At 38.8% G+C, this 15000-nt stretch overlaps 1 protein-coding gene and 2 long non-coding RNA genes across 4 annotated transcripts in view; 2 read left to right on the top strand and 1 right to left on the bottom strand.

Annotated features, from left to right (window-relative positions):
- LOC138031654 (TNF receptor-associated factor 2-like) overlaps positions 1-3573 on the top strand; it is a 23045-nt gene extending 19472 nt beyond the window's left edge. Inside the window, exon 4 of the mRNA XM_068879313.1 lies at positions 957-3573. Coding sequence (XP_068735414.1) covers positions 957-1913 — 957 coding nt within the window. The 3' untranslated portion in view covers positions 1914-3573. The remainder of the gene's footprint in view (positions 1-956) is intronic.
- The window catches only part of LOC138031693 (uncharacterized), a 35783-nt gene that overhangs the window by 14431 nt on the left and 6352 nt on the right, over positions 1-15000 (bottom strand). The window lies entirely within an intron of this gene.
- The window catches only part of LOC138031684 (uncharacterized), a 60438-nt gene continuing 56666 nt past the window's right edge, over positions 11229-15000 (top strand). For both annotated transcript variants that reach the window (XR_011128244.1, XR_011128243.1), the window contains exon 1: positions 11229-11354. This is a non-coding gene — a long non-coding RNA (uncharacterized lncRNA). The remainder of the gene's footprint in view (positions 11355-15000) is intronic.

The raw sequence follows: 15000 nt of genomic DNA, 5'->3' as shown, positions 1-15000 counted from the left end.
CGTGACCGCCGTTACATTGTCACGCTGGGTTTTCCACACATAAATAGGTTTATCAACTGAGTTGATGTCGTAAATTGACCCCCGTAAAGAAATTCGAAAGCTGACTTTTTGAGCGTTGGAGGAATTTGCTCTGACGAAGGGCAAGCGCTCAGTTCGAATTTCTTTATGGTGGTCAATTTAGTACATCAACTCCGTTCATAAACCCATTTCGGTGTTTTCCATTTTAACTGTTCTTGACGCTATTATTACATTGGTATTGCTACAACAGGTTGCAAAATGAATTGAGACACTTCACTTTCTTGGGACGTTATTAATTTATCCATTATCTCACACACTGCAGTCTACCCCTTATCAATGTTGCTAGCAATGCAAAATGATGCTGAAAACTTGAACAGTCAACATTGAAAGGGAGAGAGCGAGGGGCAAGTATTCAAAGCTAGAAAAAGGTGTTTTACAACGAGAGTGTCTCGCCAGTTTTGCAACCTGTTGTAGGTATCGCTTCACTATTGGAGACGATTACTTTACTGTTCTGGTATGTCAAATGTTCACTTCCGGCTTCCGTCATCGCCTGCTCAAGCCCCCTTAGTATTCGGAGCAACAGTTAACATCGGTTCGTGCTTATGGGATTTATCAGGGTTAGTTAAAGAGATCATAAAAGTGAAGATCAATTTTTCCATAATCAGGCTAATTACTGAACATAAAGAGTAAATCGTTTTTCAGACACACCCAACAGGGAAGTTCCTTTCGACGTCTTGATTGCAACTCTTCGTTGGTATAACTTAGAGCTGCGTGACGTAAATTCCAGCTTACGGTACATTGTGTTAGTTGTCCCTGAGTGTCATCTTTTCGTTAATACCAATTCATTCATTATTCATTGTGTTTTTGGCATTGATCTGCATTCTTATAGGAGACTGTTTGGAAACACTGACATGGAAGTTTTTTTTTTATGTCAACAGACCCATAAATATCGTGAACACTTCGCATTAATCGAAAATGTTGAGGAGGCAGTTGACCCACACACAGAGGACCACCATCAAGATGAACATGATAGAGTTACAAGCAATGCATCAAACACCGATCCAAATTGGATGGTTAGTCTTATTGGTAACTTGGTTGACGAGGTTCATCAGTTGTCCGAACAAGTAGCGGAACTTCGCAGAGCTGTCGTTGAGCAGGGTGGTTCACACTCACAGATGACACGAGATTTAGCAAATCGGGTCAAACGCTGTGAGGAAGATGTAGTCGAATTACACAGAAGCGTAGATGAGCAGAAAATAGAATCAAGCCTGGATCGCAGCGAAATACACAAGACTCAGGTGAGAATGAAAAGAAGGGTAGACCTCATGGGAGAACGGAGAACAGAGCGAAGGATGGAGTCCATTGAACACACACTGGCTCTTAGGAATATCACCCTTGCTGATTTAGAAGAGTACGTGCGGCAACAAGAGTTTTCAAGCTACTACGGCCAGTTGACATGGAAGATTACTGAATTTGCCCGAAAACGAAACGAAGCCGTGAGTGGTCAACAAGTGTCTTTCTACAGCCCGTGCTTCTTCACCAGTCGCTATGGCTACAAAATGTGCGCACGCATCTATTTGAATGGAGACGGCATGGGGCGAGGCTCTCACATCTCGGTGTTCTTTGTTGTCATGCGCGGACAATACGATGCATTACTCCGCTGGCCATTCAGACAGAAGGTGACCTTCATGCTATTGGATCAAGACAATGTTGAACACGTGATTGATGCCTTCAGACCTGATCCAAGCAGCTCATCCTTCCAGAGACCAAGAAGGGAAACAAACATCGCCAGTGGTTGCCCCATGTTCTGTTCCATCGCGGAATTGAATAATCATGCATATGTGCGTGACGACACCATGTTTTTGAAAGTCATCGTGGATACCGCGGATTTGTAGGAGAGGTTGGCCTGTGTGGAAAGTGCGAGAAATGGGAATTGAGATTTGGAAGCAGACGCGTGCAAGAGGGTTAGGGATAGCGGATCTTAGATCCGATATCCCTGACCCTGTTGCGTCCTCCGCGCCTTTCTCGCGCGCCTAATTCCAATTTCCTCGTTCCTTCTTCTAGCACCTTCCACGCAGGCTATAAACGGGTCAAAACCAAATCAACCGTAGCTTTCAAGATTTTATTAACCCATTGACTCCTGAGAGTGAAAGTTAACAAATTTTAGGCTCTGTCTAACACCAGACGATTTTACTCGTCAACTTGGAACGTCCTGGGGTGCCTGTGGAGGAGTGAATTGGTTAACCAGATAAAAACTATGTTCCCTCCATTAACCCATTGACTCCTAGGAGTCACACTTAAAAGATTTCACTCTGTCTAACACCAGACGATTTTACTCGTCAACTTGGAACGTCCTGGGGTGCCTGTGGAGGAGTGAATTGGTTAACCAGACATAAACTATGACCCCTCCATTAACCCATTGACTCCTAGGAGTCACACTTAACAGATTTCACTCTGTCTAACACCAGACGATTTTACCCGTCAACTGGGGACGTCCTGGGGTGCCTGTGGAGGAGTGAATTGGTTAACCAGATAAAAACTATGTTCCCTCCATTAACCCATTGACTCCTAGGAGTCACACTTAACAGATTTCACTCTGTCTAACACCAGACGATTTTACCCGTCAACTGGGGGGAGTCCTGGAGCCCCTGAGGAGTCAGTGGGTTAAAGCGTCAATTATATTGAATCGGTAAGTCCTTTTAAGGACGGTGCCTACTAATTAAAGATATTTTTTCCCCGGGGTATGATTATGCCGGAAATGTGGATCTTAACAAGTGTTATTGAAATCCAAAAAGGAAATTGGGGGTAGCCACGCATTTTTAAAAGATAATTGATGAATAATGTTTGTAAAAAGCTTTAAAATACAAAGCAATGTATGGAATTCTTTCTCAAATTGAAGCTTAATTATTTCTCAAAAATGCTTGGTTACCCCCAATTTTCTTTTTGGATTCCAAAGACACTTACTAAGATCTACTTCTCCGGATAGTTTTAAACCGCGCAAAAATATCCCTGTATTAGTGAGCATCACCGATAGGAAATCCGAGTATCTCGAGACGCGTAGAACGTATGCGCAATAACAATAGTAGGCACCGTCCTTAAAAGATAAGGTTTGTAAAGAATGCGGAACTCGGTTGGTGGCGACCATCAACAAATTAGCAATCGAAAAATGAACTTTTACCAATATTTAGCTTGGAAATAATGCTATTAGAATTAATATTGGATTTCGGTTTTACTGCGACTCCGTGCATTCTTCTGCGAAGAATGTTTGGATCGTCTTGAGCCATGAATGATGTGAGGTGAACAGGAAGAAACGATTCACTTTTAACTTTGGTAACGTTTATCTACCACTCATTCGACATTGAGTACAGGAGTGGGCAGTCCACATATAGCGAAGCTATTCGAGGCGGACTGCGTAACATGATAATTATTATATTTTACAAACAAACGAATGAAGTAAATTAGTCAATGTAAGTGAATTTTAGATATAAATAGGTAGATAAGTACACACATTCGTTCGTAAAGCAAGTGGATATTAAACATATATATTTAACAAATCGATTCCATGTTGCCGTGCGTCTGTTCAGAAATAATAATAATAATAATAATAATAATAATAATAATAATAATCCAGTTCTTAAAACGCATTATATACATAAGTCTCAATGCTTTTACATAAGAAAATTTAAATTAATTACAAGAATAAGATTAAATTTTGCTATAGGGTGAAAGCAATTTTAAAAAGGTGTGTCTTGAGCCTGGTTTTAAAGGAATCTAAGGTCTCGGAATATTTTATAAAATCGGGAAGTTTGTTCCAAAGCCTTGGGCATATACACGCATAGGATCTGTCGCCATAGGTGGAGGTTCTCGATCTTGGGACAAACAGATTGATGGACCTTGAGGAACGGAGGGTGCGGACAGGTTTATAGAAAGTTAACAGATTTCAAGTAATCAGGGGCCAGACCATGAAGTGCTTTCCAGGTAAAGAGGAGAAGCTTGAAGATAACACGTTGTTCTATAGGAAGCCAGTGCAGATTGATAAGGACTGGAGTAACATGTTCAGATATTAGATCACAGATGACGTCAAAGCGTGGTAAGAACAAAAAAGGGGCACACGAGGCGAAAAAAGAAACCCAAAAACATATTGCATTCTGGGTTGGTGATAGTGAGAAAGAATCAGTTTGGACCGATTTTCAAAATACGCGCATTGACACTGGAAGTCAAATTTTTGCGAGTTGAAAAAAAATTGAGGTCAGGGACAATTTGTTATTCGTGGTTCTTGTTAACCATCTCTCGTACTCCGTGATTCCCAAGTTTTGAACACAAGAATTCACGATTCCTTCTTTCCATTTTTAACCGAATTTTTGAGAAACTTATGTGTGATCGTCTAAAATCGTTTATTGAGAAAAACGAACTGTTATATGAAGTGCAATATGGTTTTCGAGAAAAATCGTCCACCCAAGATGCAATACTTGACATTGCGAATTCCATTCAGATGAACTTGGATAAGAAAATGTTCTCATGTGGCATTTTCATTGATCTTAAAGAGGGCTTTGACACAGTTAACCATTCTAATTTACTTAGCAAGCTGTATCATTATGGAATTAGGGGTATTGTCTATAACTGGTTTTCGTCTTACTTGGCTCACCGTACTCAGACAACTCAAATTGATAATCATGTGTCTTCCAAGAGGAATTCGGTCACTGGAGTCCCTCAAGGTTCTGTTGTAGTACCTTTGCTCTTCCTAATGGACCATTTTACAGTTGTAGCTAAGTTACGTGGCCTAAGAATGGAAGCGAGGCTGCTGGTGACCCTGCTTTGATACAAACTTGTGCTTTTCTAATGTTAATGCAGACTAATTAGAATTACAATAACACGATTTACGTGATAAAAGAAGTGAGGTCTGTATTAATACAAGGTCACCGGCAGCCTCGTACCCATTCATGGGCTAGGTCACTGAGCAAACAACTGGAAAATGGCCTATTTATATAAATGACATTTATACTTGTTCTGAGAAACTCCGTTTTTCCTTGTTTGCTGATAATACAAATTTACTATATGCTGATAAGAATTTGCCGTCTATAGAAGCCACAGTTAACAATTAATTGAAAAATGTATGCGACTGGCTGAATGCAAATAAAGTAATATGGCGCGTATTTCTTATCAAAATTCAACTTTTCGCTCGTTTTACAAGTTTGACATTCACCTTTTAATCTGGAAGTTCGATTTGTTCATTTCGACATTCGTTTTATTTGCTTCAGCATTCGTTTTTCAAGGTGGACATTTGTTTTACATAAACAACATTCGTTTTTAAGATCGACATTGGTTTTACATGAAACAGCATTCGTTTGTCAAGTTTAAAGTTCGACATTCGTTTTACACAATGTTTTTTTCAATTTCTTCGACACCGTCCATTCGTTTTGGCTACATTAGTTTTGTTTTTTTGCAATGCACTGTGGGATTTGAAGATTTCCTGCCAGGCACTGGGTCGAGCGCTCAAAGGAAATAATATTCTTTATGACATGGGGAGCTACAATACTCGTCACAAATCGTTGAAACAGACACCGTTTCTCTCGAAGTTTCCGGAAAAATCCTGAGATTTCTACTTCACACTGTTCCCCCCCCCCCCCCCTGAAATGTGCCTTCTCCCTCCCCAATGTTGAGCCACGCGTGTTTTGAAGCACTGAGACCACTGTGATACCCAAATCAACATTGGGGAAGGGGAAACAGCCACAAGTGTTTCAAGATTTTTGACGAGTATTGTAGCTATAATTATAAGGGACCAGTAGTTTTGGTAATCGCTGCTTACTACAACAAGTCATCTCAATGAATACCAGTATCTACAAATGTTAGTCAACTTATTGTGACTATGTTTTAGTAATCACCACCATTGACCTCTTTTTGAGTGAATAGTTAAATCATTTATTTATTTTATAGATTATCCAGACTGATAAGCTTGACGAGGCAGAATCAAATCAGTGTACATAACCATTTCCAAAATATTAAAAGCCAAAGTCCTGGAGACTCAAGATACAGTGTCCTGTATCTTTCAGACTGATAGTCTTTATTTTTATAAAGTATAATAGTGTAGGTTAATACTTGAATTGTAAATGTTACTGTTCTTCAGCCTTCGAGGGTTTTTGTATTTAAGTAATTGATTAGGAGGGATCAAATTTAACTTAGCAGGGACCACATGGTAGATATATTTTGCTCTCACCCTATACAGAGTAAAATAGGCAGGATGGAGCATAAACTAGGCAAGTACTGGTCCCTGTGTCCCTTCTCTAACAAAACCCTGAATCTTGGAAAGCATAGACTAACAAGTTAAATAATTTAAAGAGCAAGGCCGGGTTGTTCAAAGCCCGATTAAGCTAACCCTGGATTAGCGAGAATCTTGATTTCAGTTTTGTAATTTTTCGGTGAGGTGTTCTGTTTATATTGTTTGCCCTTTAGTTTTCATCTGTAGTAATCTCAAATTAGACCAAACGTTTGAGGTGCGAAAAACATCTTTAAACAAGAAAAAATAACACTTCAGTAAACGTTTAATCCTGGGTTAGCGTTGACCGGCTTTCAGTCGAACAACCCCAAAGTCCTGGAGACTCGAGATACAGTGTACTGTATCTTTCAGACTGATAGTTTTATTTTTACCTGTAGGGAATAATATTATTGTAGATTAATATATGAATTTTAAGGGTGGCTGTTCTGAAGTGTTCAAATTAACCTTGGAAAACATTGACTGACAGATTCACGAACAATAATTTTTATTATGGATGGAAATTGTCGACGTGTACACAATTAAGAGGAAATTTTTATATTATGTAGGAAAACATAAGGAACCTCAGTTATTTTTAAGAATGATGTATTATTCTAGAAAGTTATTGTCATTTATTGATACTCGTTTTAAAGGAATTGGCCATTTTGAACTTATACATATTCAGCAGAAGAATGTCTACAATATTGAGATTAAAGGTGGTGCAATTGAGGTTGAGAACTATGTTTATAGTTTTTACATTACAAGTCATATAGTACTCATGTAGAGTACATAAGCATTTGTTTCAGACATGGTTTATGTCTGTTAAACTTATGCTTCAGGTACGTTTGATGTTAATTGAAGGAAATTCAAACATTTGTTCCAGAGGCGTTTAGTGCGAATTAAACAGGTTTACAATTTTTGCAAGGGAGATTAAACAAAAATTAAACATCTTTCAGGTGCGTTTAGTACTGATTAAACAAAACTTAAATGCCAGTTTAAGATACTTTTAATGCAGATTAAAGGAACCTTAATTAAACACTTGTTTTGAACACATTTAGTGCGAAATAAACGGATTTTATACATTTGTTTAAGAAACGTTCAGGCAAGATTAAACCAAGCTTAAACGTTTCTTTCAGGTGCGTTTAGTACAGCTTAACAAACTTAAATTCCACTTTCAGACACTTTTAACGCAGATTAAAGCAAACTTAAACACGTGTTTTGAACATGTTTAACATGAATTAAATGGAAATTAAACATTCCTTTCAGATAAACCAAATATTAACCTTTATTGCAGTCGATAAGAGAGAAATAGGATGTACAAGTTAACAGAAAGGGTCATCAGTTTTAAAATTTTGCATCAGTCTTTATCAGACCTAAAGCCTCTGATCTGTCCTAGAGCAGGTCCTGAATAGTGTAGATATTAACAAAATCCTGTTTAACCCAATACCTAGGTCAAAAAAATTACGAAAACTGCGGCCATAACCTTGCGCGCCTATTTCCCTCGATAAATAGTCGCTGACTTTCGTTTCGACTTTCCGTTGCGTACCGGTCGATATGGAGACGATAAGTAATGGTATAATAGGACTGATTGGAGTCCAATTCGGTCTGTAATCATATGAGTGACAACAAAATCGAACGACTGCGCAGCGAGAGTCCGATTTGTTTATCACGAATATGATTACAGACGGAATTGGAAGACACGAAGTCCTCCTACCAACTAATCATAAAAATAAGAATTTCCGAGAAAAGAAGAAGACCCAAGTTATGAAAGCCCTAATTTAGAGCCTATACACTGTTTCTATGGTGATTGAAACAAAGGTTGTGATTGGTTGATTTAAACTACAACTTTGAATCAACTTTGAATGTGCTTACAGGAGCAAGGATGACTTTTGACTGCGCAGGCGCGTGAATTTTTTGTTTTCTCAGTTTTCGACAATCACGCGGTTTTGTGCGCTGTGAAATCGGACAACCAAAAGTTTAACGATGAAGCTTTCATAAACAGGCCGTTAGCAAGCCAAATCAAACATATTACCGCGAAAAGCAACTCAAGGTTAACACAAAAAATCTTGTGTGACATCGATTATCAGTACTTTCGGCTAAAACTCGCCTAAATCAACCTTTATAGAATGCCTTGTTTATGTTTGAATGTATCCCGTACGAAAGTAGAATAACAATGTATGTTCCCATCGATTTAACACGAGTAAACGGCAGGTGGAGCACCAGTTAACAGAAACATCTAATACTACGAGAAAGTTTCATACCAAAAGCGGGAGCGTGAATCGGGAATCAGCGACCAGTATTCCATGGCTTGTATGAAACCTTTCTTTGCACTCAGTACGTGATACTAAGAACATTTAACGCTTGAAAAAAAGCCGCAGGCGAGTAGCTGGATATGTAATATTTAGCATAACAGAACATTGCAGGATCATTGAAATCCATAAACATAAATTTGAGAAGGAAGTCTTGAAGTTATCCCTATGTAAGAATCTCCCCTAAAACATTTATGGTGTAACAGGAAGAAATTGTACTACAAATCACTATATCACGAATGGCTGAGATAGCCAAAAAGATAATCATTAAAATTAACAGATAGAATCATTGACCAGGTTCAATCTATCTTGGAATAACACTAATCAGAGCTAAAACTATGGATTTACTAGTAATAAAGTTCTCAATCTTCAACACTGCCGGCTTCCACAATGTCCTTGGGGTGGTTGTTCCACGACCTCACGATCAACGTAGACAAATAATATTTATAACAATTATTCTAACTGTTTTAGGGTGCAGATTATAATAGTGTTAAGTTTGAGTATATCTAACTTTCGCGAGTTCAAGATTAAAGTGACATTAGCCAAATATTAACCTTTTCGCACTCGATGAGAGAGAAGTGGGACATACGAGTTGACAGAAAGGGCCATGAGTTTTAACATTTTGCATCGGTCTTCATCAGACCTAAAGCCTTGGTGATGTCTTAGGGCAAGTCTTGATGCCCGTCGTTGCGTGTCTTCAATAGCGTAGATATCTTTAACAAGATTTAACCCAATACCTAGGTCAAAAAAATTACGAAAACTGCGGCCATAACCTTGCGCGCCTATTTCCCTCGATAAACAGCCGCTGACTTTCGTTTCGACTTTCCGTTGCGTACCGGTCGATATGGAGTCCAATTCGGTCTGTAATCATATGAGTGACAACAAAATCGAACGACTGCGCAGCGACAGTCCGATTTGTTTATCACGAATATGATTACAGACGGAATTGGAAGACACGAAGTCCTCCTACCAACTAATCATAAAAATAAGAATTTCCGAGAAAAGAAGAAGACCCAAGTTATGAAAGCCTTAAGTTAGGAGTCTATACACTGTTTCTATGGTGATTGAAACAAAGGTTGTGATTGGTTGATTTAAATTACAACTTTTTTTTTAGACCAATCACAATCGAGGAAATTTTAAATTCTAAGCCGTTTGCTTACCTAAAAAGTTTGGGATGTAAGCGTGCTTGCTCACTAATATGCAATGAACTCAGCGAACGGATCATATTCTTTTCAAACATTGAGTCGATAACTTCAGTTACAAAAAATCAGGTGAGCCGATTTCAGTGACGAAATACCTATCTCTTTGCTCAACTTCAAAATGTTGTGAAACAACATAATCACTTGATAAAACGAAAATAATTGACGTAATGGAAAATTATAGACGAACGCTCAACTAGATGACTGATACAATTCATTGTAACATAATCACTTCCTTAAAATCCCATGTAACCTGCGATCAAGCGTACTGGTACGAAACTTTTCGCGCCTGTCTAAAGAAAAGTACCCCGGATCGCACGTTAAATCCCATGCAGAATGCAGACACGACACAAAACCAACAGGTAACAGCAATTTCTCTGTCGATAATTACGCCCCACTGGAATATTTGACGACAGAACGTAATATGCATTCCATTCAACCATGGGTGTCACGTAACGAAGTTCTTTCAGTCACTTTTTTTGCTTTGAAGCTAAACAAAAATAGAATTACATGGGTACCCACAATTTGGCGTACTATAGCAAAGAACACAGCGTCACCGACTCGGTCACCTTTTTTTTAGTTCTTCATCAGAGACAATCTCCATAAGAGGACCTCAAAAGCGTTGGGTACGAAAATACACGTATTAAATGACGCCCGTTTGAGAGTTGTTGATGGGGAACAGGGATAGCATAGCGGTGATTGCACTCGCTTCCCACTATTGTAGCCCGGGTTCAATTCGAAGTCGTGGGTTAAGTTTGTTGTTGGTTCTTTACTATGCTACGAGAAGTTTTTCTCCTGGTTCACCGGTTTTTCCCTCTCCTCAAAAACCAGCATTTCTAAATTCCAATTTAACTCGGATGCAAGACCTCCCTGAAAACCACTTTCGCGTGAGTGGAGCTTCCTGGGTAAAAATTTTACTGTGCAATTCACGGCTGGCGAAGGATTCAGCAATATGACAAAACACAACAGTTGAGGGACTGAACATACAATAAGCTCTTCTATTTATGCAAGTTATGAAACATATGTGCTTACAGGAGCTAATTTTTTTTTTTAGACCCATCACAATCGAGGAAATTGTAATTTCTAAGCCGTTTAAACTATTGCTTACCTAAAAAGTTAGGGATGTAAGCGTGCTTGCTCAGTAATATGAAATGCCAGGAAAGAACATTTAACGCTTGAAAAAAAGCCGGAGGCGAGTAGCTTGATGTGTAATAAAGCATAACAGAACATTGCAGGATCTTTGAAATCCATAAACATGAATTTGAGAAGGAAGTCTCTTACCAATTAATCATAAAAATTACAATTTCCGAGAAAAGAAGAAGAGCCAAGTTATGAAAGCCCTAAGTTAGGAGTCTATACACTGTTTCTATGGTGATTGAAGTAAAGGTTGTGATTAGTTGATTTAAAATGACAACTTTGAATGTTTAAAATTTCTTTTAGACCAACCACAATCGAGGAAATTGTTGCCTAAAAAGTTTGGGATGTAAGCGTGCTTGCTCAGTAATATTAAATGAACTCAGCGAACGGATCATATTCTTTACATACATTGAGTCCATAACTTCAGTTACAAAAAATCAGGTGAGTCGATTTCAGTGACGAAATACCTATCTCTTTGCTCAACTTCAAAATATGTTGTAAAACAATATAATCACTTCCTTAGGCCCGTACCAAACGCCGCTCCATTCATGCGCCGAACCTAAGTGATGAGTTAAGAGCGGCAGATCAGCGGCGTTTGAATCAGTTTGGTTCGGCAGGTTAGGTTTGAAGCGGCCAACAACGTTAAATTCGGCAGGGTCTGTCGCACTATGCAACGTTGGAGTCATGTGGCGAACCTAACGCATAAATTGTGACAACTTATAATCTTACCACAATACACTCCGAAGTTTTACCTGTACCTAGGCCCCTTTACCATTGTATGGATTTCAGTTTGGTTCGAACCAGGTACGGCGTATGAATCAGCCGTCGCTCCGAAGTCGCTCTTTAGTCGAACTTTATCGAGTTCTTTATAGGTTCGGCACATGAGCGGAGCGGCGTTTGGATCGGGCCTTAAAATCCCATGTAACCTGCGATCAAGCGTACTGGTACGAAACTTTTCGCGCCTGTCTAAAGAAAAGTACCCCGGATCGCAGGTTAAATCCCATGCATAATGCAGACACGACACAAAGCCAAAAGGTAACAGCAATTTCTCTGTCGATAATTACGCCCCACTGGAATATTTGACGACAGAACGTAATATGCATTCCATTCAACCATGGGTGTCACGTAACGAAGTTCTTTCAGTCACTTTTTTTGCTTTGAAGCTAAACAAAAATAGAATTACATGGGTACCCACAATTTGGCGTACTATAGCAAAGAACACAGCGTCACCGACTCTGTCATCCTTTGAGAATAAGGTTCGTAAGGTAGACCTGTCTGTCTACACTTTTCAGTGATGGTAAATGCACTAGTTTATGCAGCTCCTAGATGGCCAGTGTCATTTCAATCGTATTGTACATCGTTGGAGTTTTACGAATGTTTGATGTAAGAGACTAGCATGTTTGTTAATTTGGATTGGATTATGCTAGTGTGTATTCTTAGTAAGAATTTGGTGAAATTGTAATATTATAACGAAAGTTTATGTAGTAATTGACAAGTAAATTCTCAGTTCTTTTTAGTTCTTATCTTTATAGGCAGCGTTTATTATTTATTATACGAACGCGGATTCACATCAACACGGTTTCATGACTTCGAAACCACGTCAAAATTGATGCGGTTTGGAAGTGTTTACACGGAACCGTTTTCGCCAGAAAATAAAAGTTTTGATGGTATAAGCGAGCGCTGCACTACGAGCTAAATTCACTATTTTGAATTGAACAATGCAAATTTCGCGCCAAAATAGTAACCGTAATCAAATCGGTGCGGTTTCGCTGTTTACACGACAGATGAAATCGCATCGTTTTGAAAACGCCCCACTTTTGGCAGCGGTTTCAAATCGATACGGTTTCGGCAACAGTCTCGATCGGTATCGTGTAAACAGAGGTACGTGTAAGCGCATCGCAAACGATGCGGTTACAAATGAAACCGCGTTCTTGTAAACGCTGCCTTAGAGTAGAGAGATCACGTTGCACTTGATTTTCTCTTTACCGACAATACCTCACAGCTTAAAGTTTTCGGAAGGTACACCCCGAACTCTATTGATAATTCCAAACTTAACGTTCAGTTGGCAGTATGTTATGTTGCTTTTGTCATGTTACTTGGAAACGTTTTTGCCATAACACGTGTTGTTGTTTATCTATATATATCTTACAGTAAAAAATACAAAAGTAGTTCTATTTTAATGACAAGTCTTTATATTAATGCAAACAACTAAAATGTTTGTTCTTTTTTAAATATTGTAAAGATAAAGAGAAACATCAAACGGCCAAAGAGCGAGCTACGTTCGAGCGTGACTCCACTGCGTTATGGGTTGAAACACTGTGAGTCACAGACAGTGTTTGTACAGAACTTATATAGTGACGAACAATAATCTTCAAATATTAGTGCAATGGTGAACTTTAAAACTTGATTGATATCGGTAACTGTGTGGACTAATAATAATATTCGTGGATGTAAACGTGCCTTAAATGATATTCGTGAAATAAATAGTCCTAAAATCAACACTTTCATATAAAAATGGCAGTTTGGTACAAGATAGTCTTTCAATAATGTTCTTTAATGCTAAGCAATGGGTTTATTTTGCGTTTGACATCATTGTTTATACTCACAGTCGAAGAAGCCTGCACATCATATTCCATAATCAATCATGATTCCATCAGCTTCAGTAAAATTCACGAAAATACGAATTCGCGAATTCCAAACTAGCAACAAACCCGAATCAAGACCGAAGGTACAACATTGCAAGCCACTGCAATCGCAAGATACCGTAAATGCCTAAATCTGTTTATAGGATTCAGTTCACGCTCATGCTCGATTAAATTTCTATCCGTGAAAGGTCTTTCAAGACCCTCGAAAACTAGGACCAATTGAAGGAAGACCAAAATTTCTTTCTGTGTTACGAAAACTAAGACCTCCACCACAACTGCGTGAAAGATTTTGACTATTTACCCCAGGAATCGGTGACAGGCACATACAAAGCCTTTGTCATAGTCATGCGGGGGGTCTCATCCGACGTATTTGCTGGCGAGGTCGCTGGCTTCGTGAAGTCGCTGGCGAGCCTTAGCGACGGAAACATGCGCACTCGATTGGGGTGTTATCATGTCCATAATCCGGGGTATTGATACCCGTGATGACGTCACGTGCACGTGGAAGGGAATCTTGCTGCCGGTTCGTCATTGATTTATCAAGGTGCAGATATTGTCATTAGAAGATAGAACTCGTCTATAGCTATGTTCTATTTTAGAGTTATTTTAAAAAGACTTAGGGCACGTCTCTAAGTCTAGAAATCTATAGCTAAAAGGTTCAAGAACCTCTAAAATCAGTACGCGATGTAGAATGCTAGAACGGAAGAGGGGTTCTAAAATCTCTAAAAGTTCTAAAGTTCTAGAATATCTATGGTCCATGTTGTGAGTCTAAAATTTCTAAAGCTCTAGAATATGTAAGGTCTTTTTGGGGTTCTAAAATCTCTAAAGTTCTACAAGATCAAACGATCCCTTTGGGGCTTCTAAAATCTCTAAACGTTCTAAAGTTCTAGATGATGGTCCATGTTGTGACTCTAAGATTTCTAAAGCTCTAGAATATGTAAGGTCTTTTGGGGGTTCTAAAATCTCTAAAATCTCTAAAGTTCTAGAATATCAAACGATCCTTTTTGGGCTTCTAAAATCTCAATAAACGTTCTGAAGTTTCCGCCCTATCACCCTAGGTGTAAATATCATCCCGATTTGGAACGATTTTCAGAAATTCGGGGAACGAATGCAGAGTGTGCTACGCAATTTTTCAAATGGCTGGGGTCATTTAAATACGCTATAGGTTTTTTTTGTGTGGAATATTCTGGACAGGCACAACAAAAGAAAAGAAAGGCAGCTTACGAAAGCTGGGTTAATGTAAAATGTATCATCATCATGCACGGACTGAATATAGTTGAAGTTTTGAGTTGAACATAACAGAGAATAAAGAATGTTTAGACTGAAATGTTTATATCCTGGTTGTTTGTATACTGAGTACAGTGTTAAATAAAGACCTTAAAGGGGAGATGACGGGTTTGCAAGCGGCTCGTGTTAGCCGACATTTGTTCAATCTGAGCAAGGTC

Source organism: Montipora capricornis, chromosome 2 (genome assembly GCF_036669925.1).
Source record: "Montipora capricornis isolate CH-2021 chromosome 2, ASM3666992v2, whole genome shotgun sequence".
Lineage (NCBI taxonomy): Eukaryota > Metazoa > Cnidaria > Anthozoa > Scleractinia > Acroporidae > Montipora > Montipora capricornis.
The sequence above is the reverse complement of the archived record's forward strand: the minus strand, read 5'-3'. Positions and strand labels throughout refer to the sequence as shown.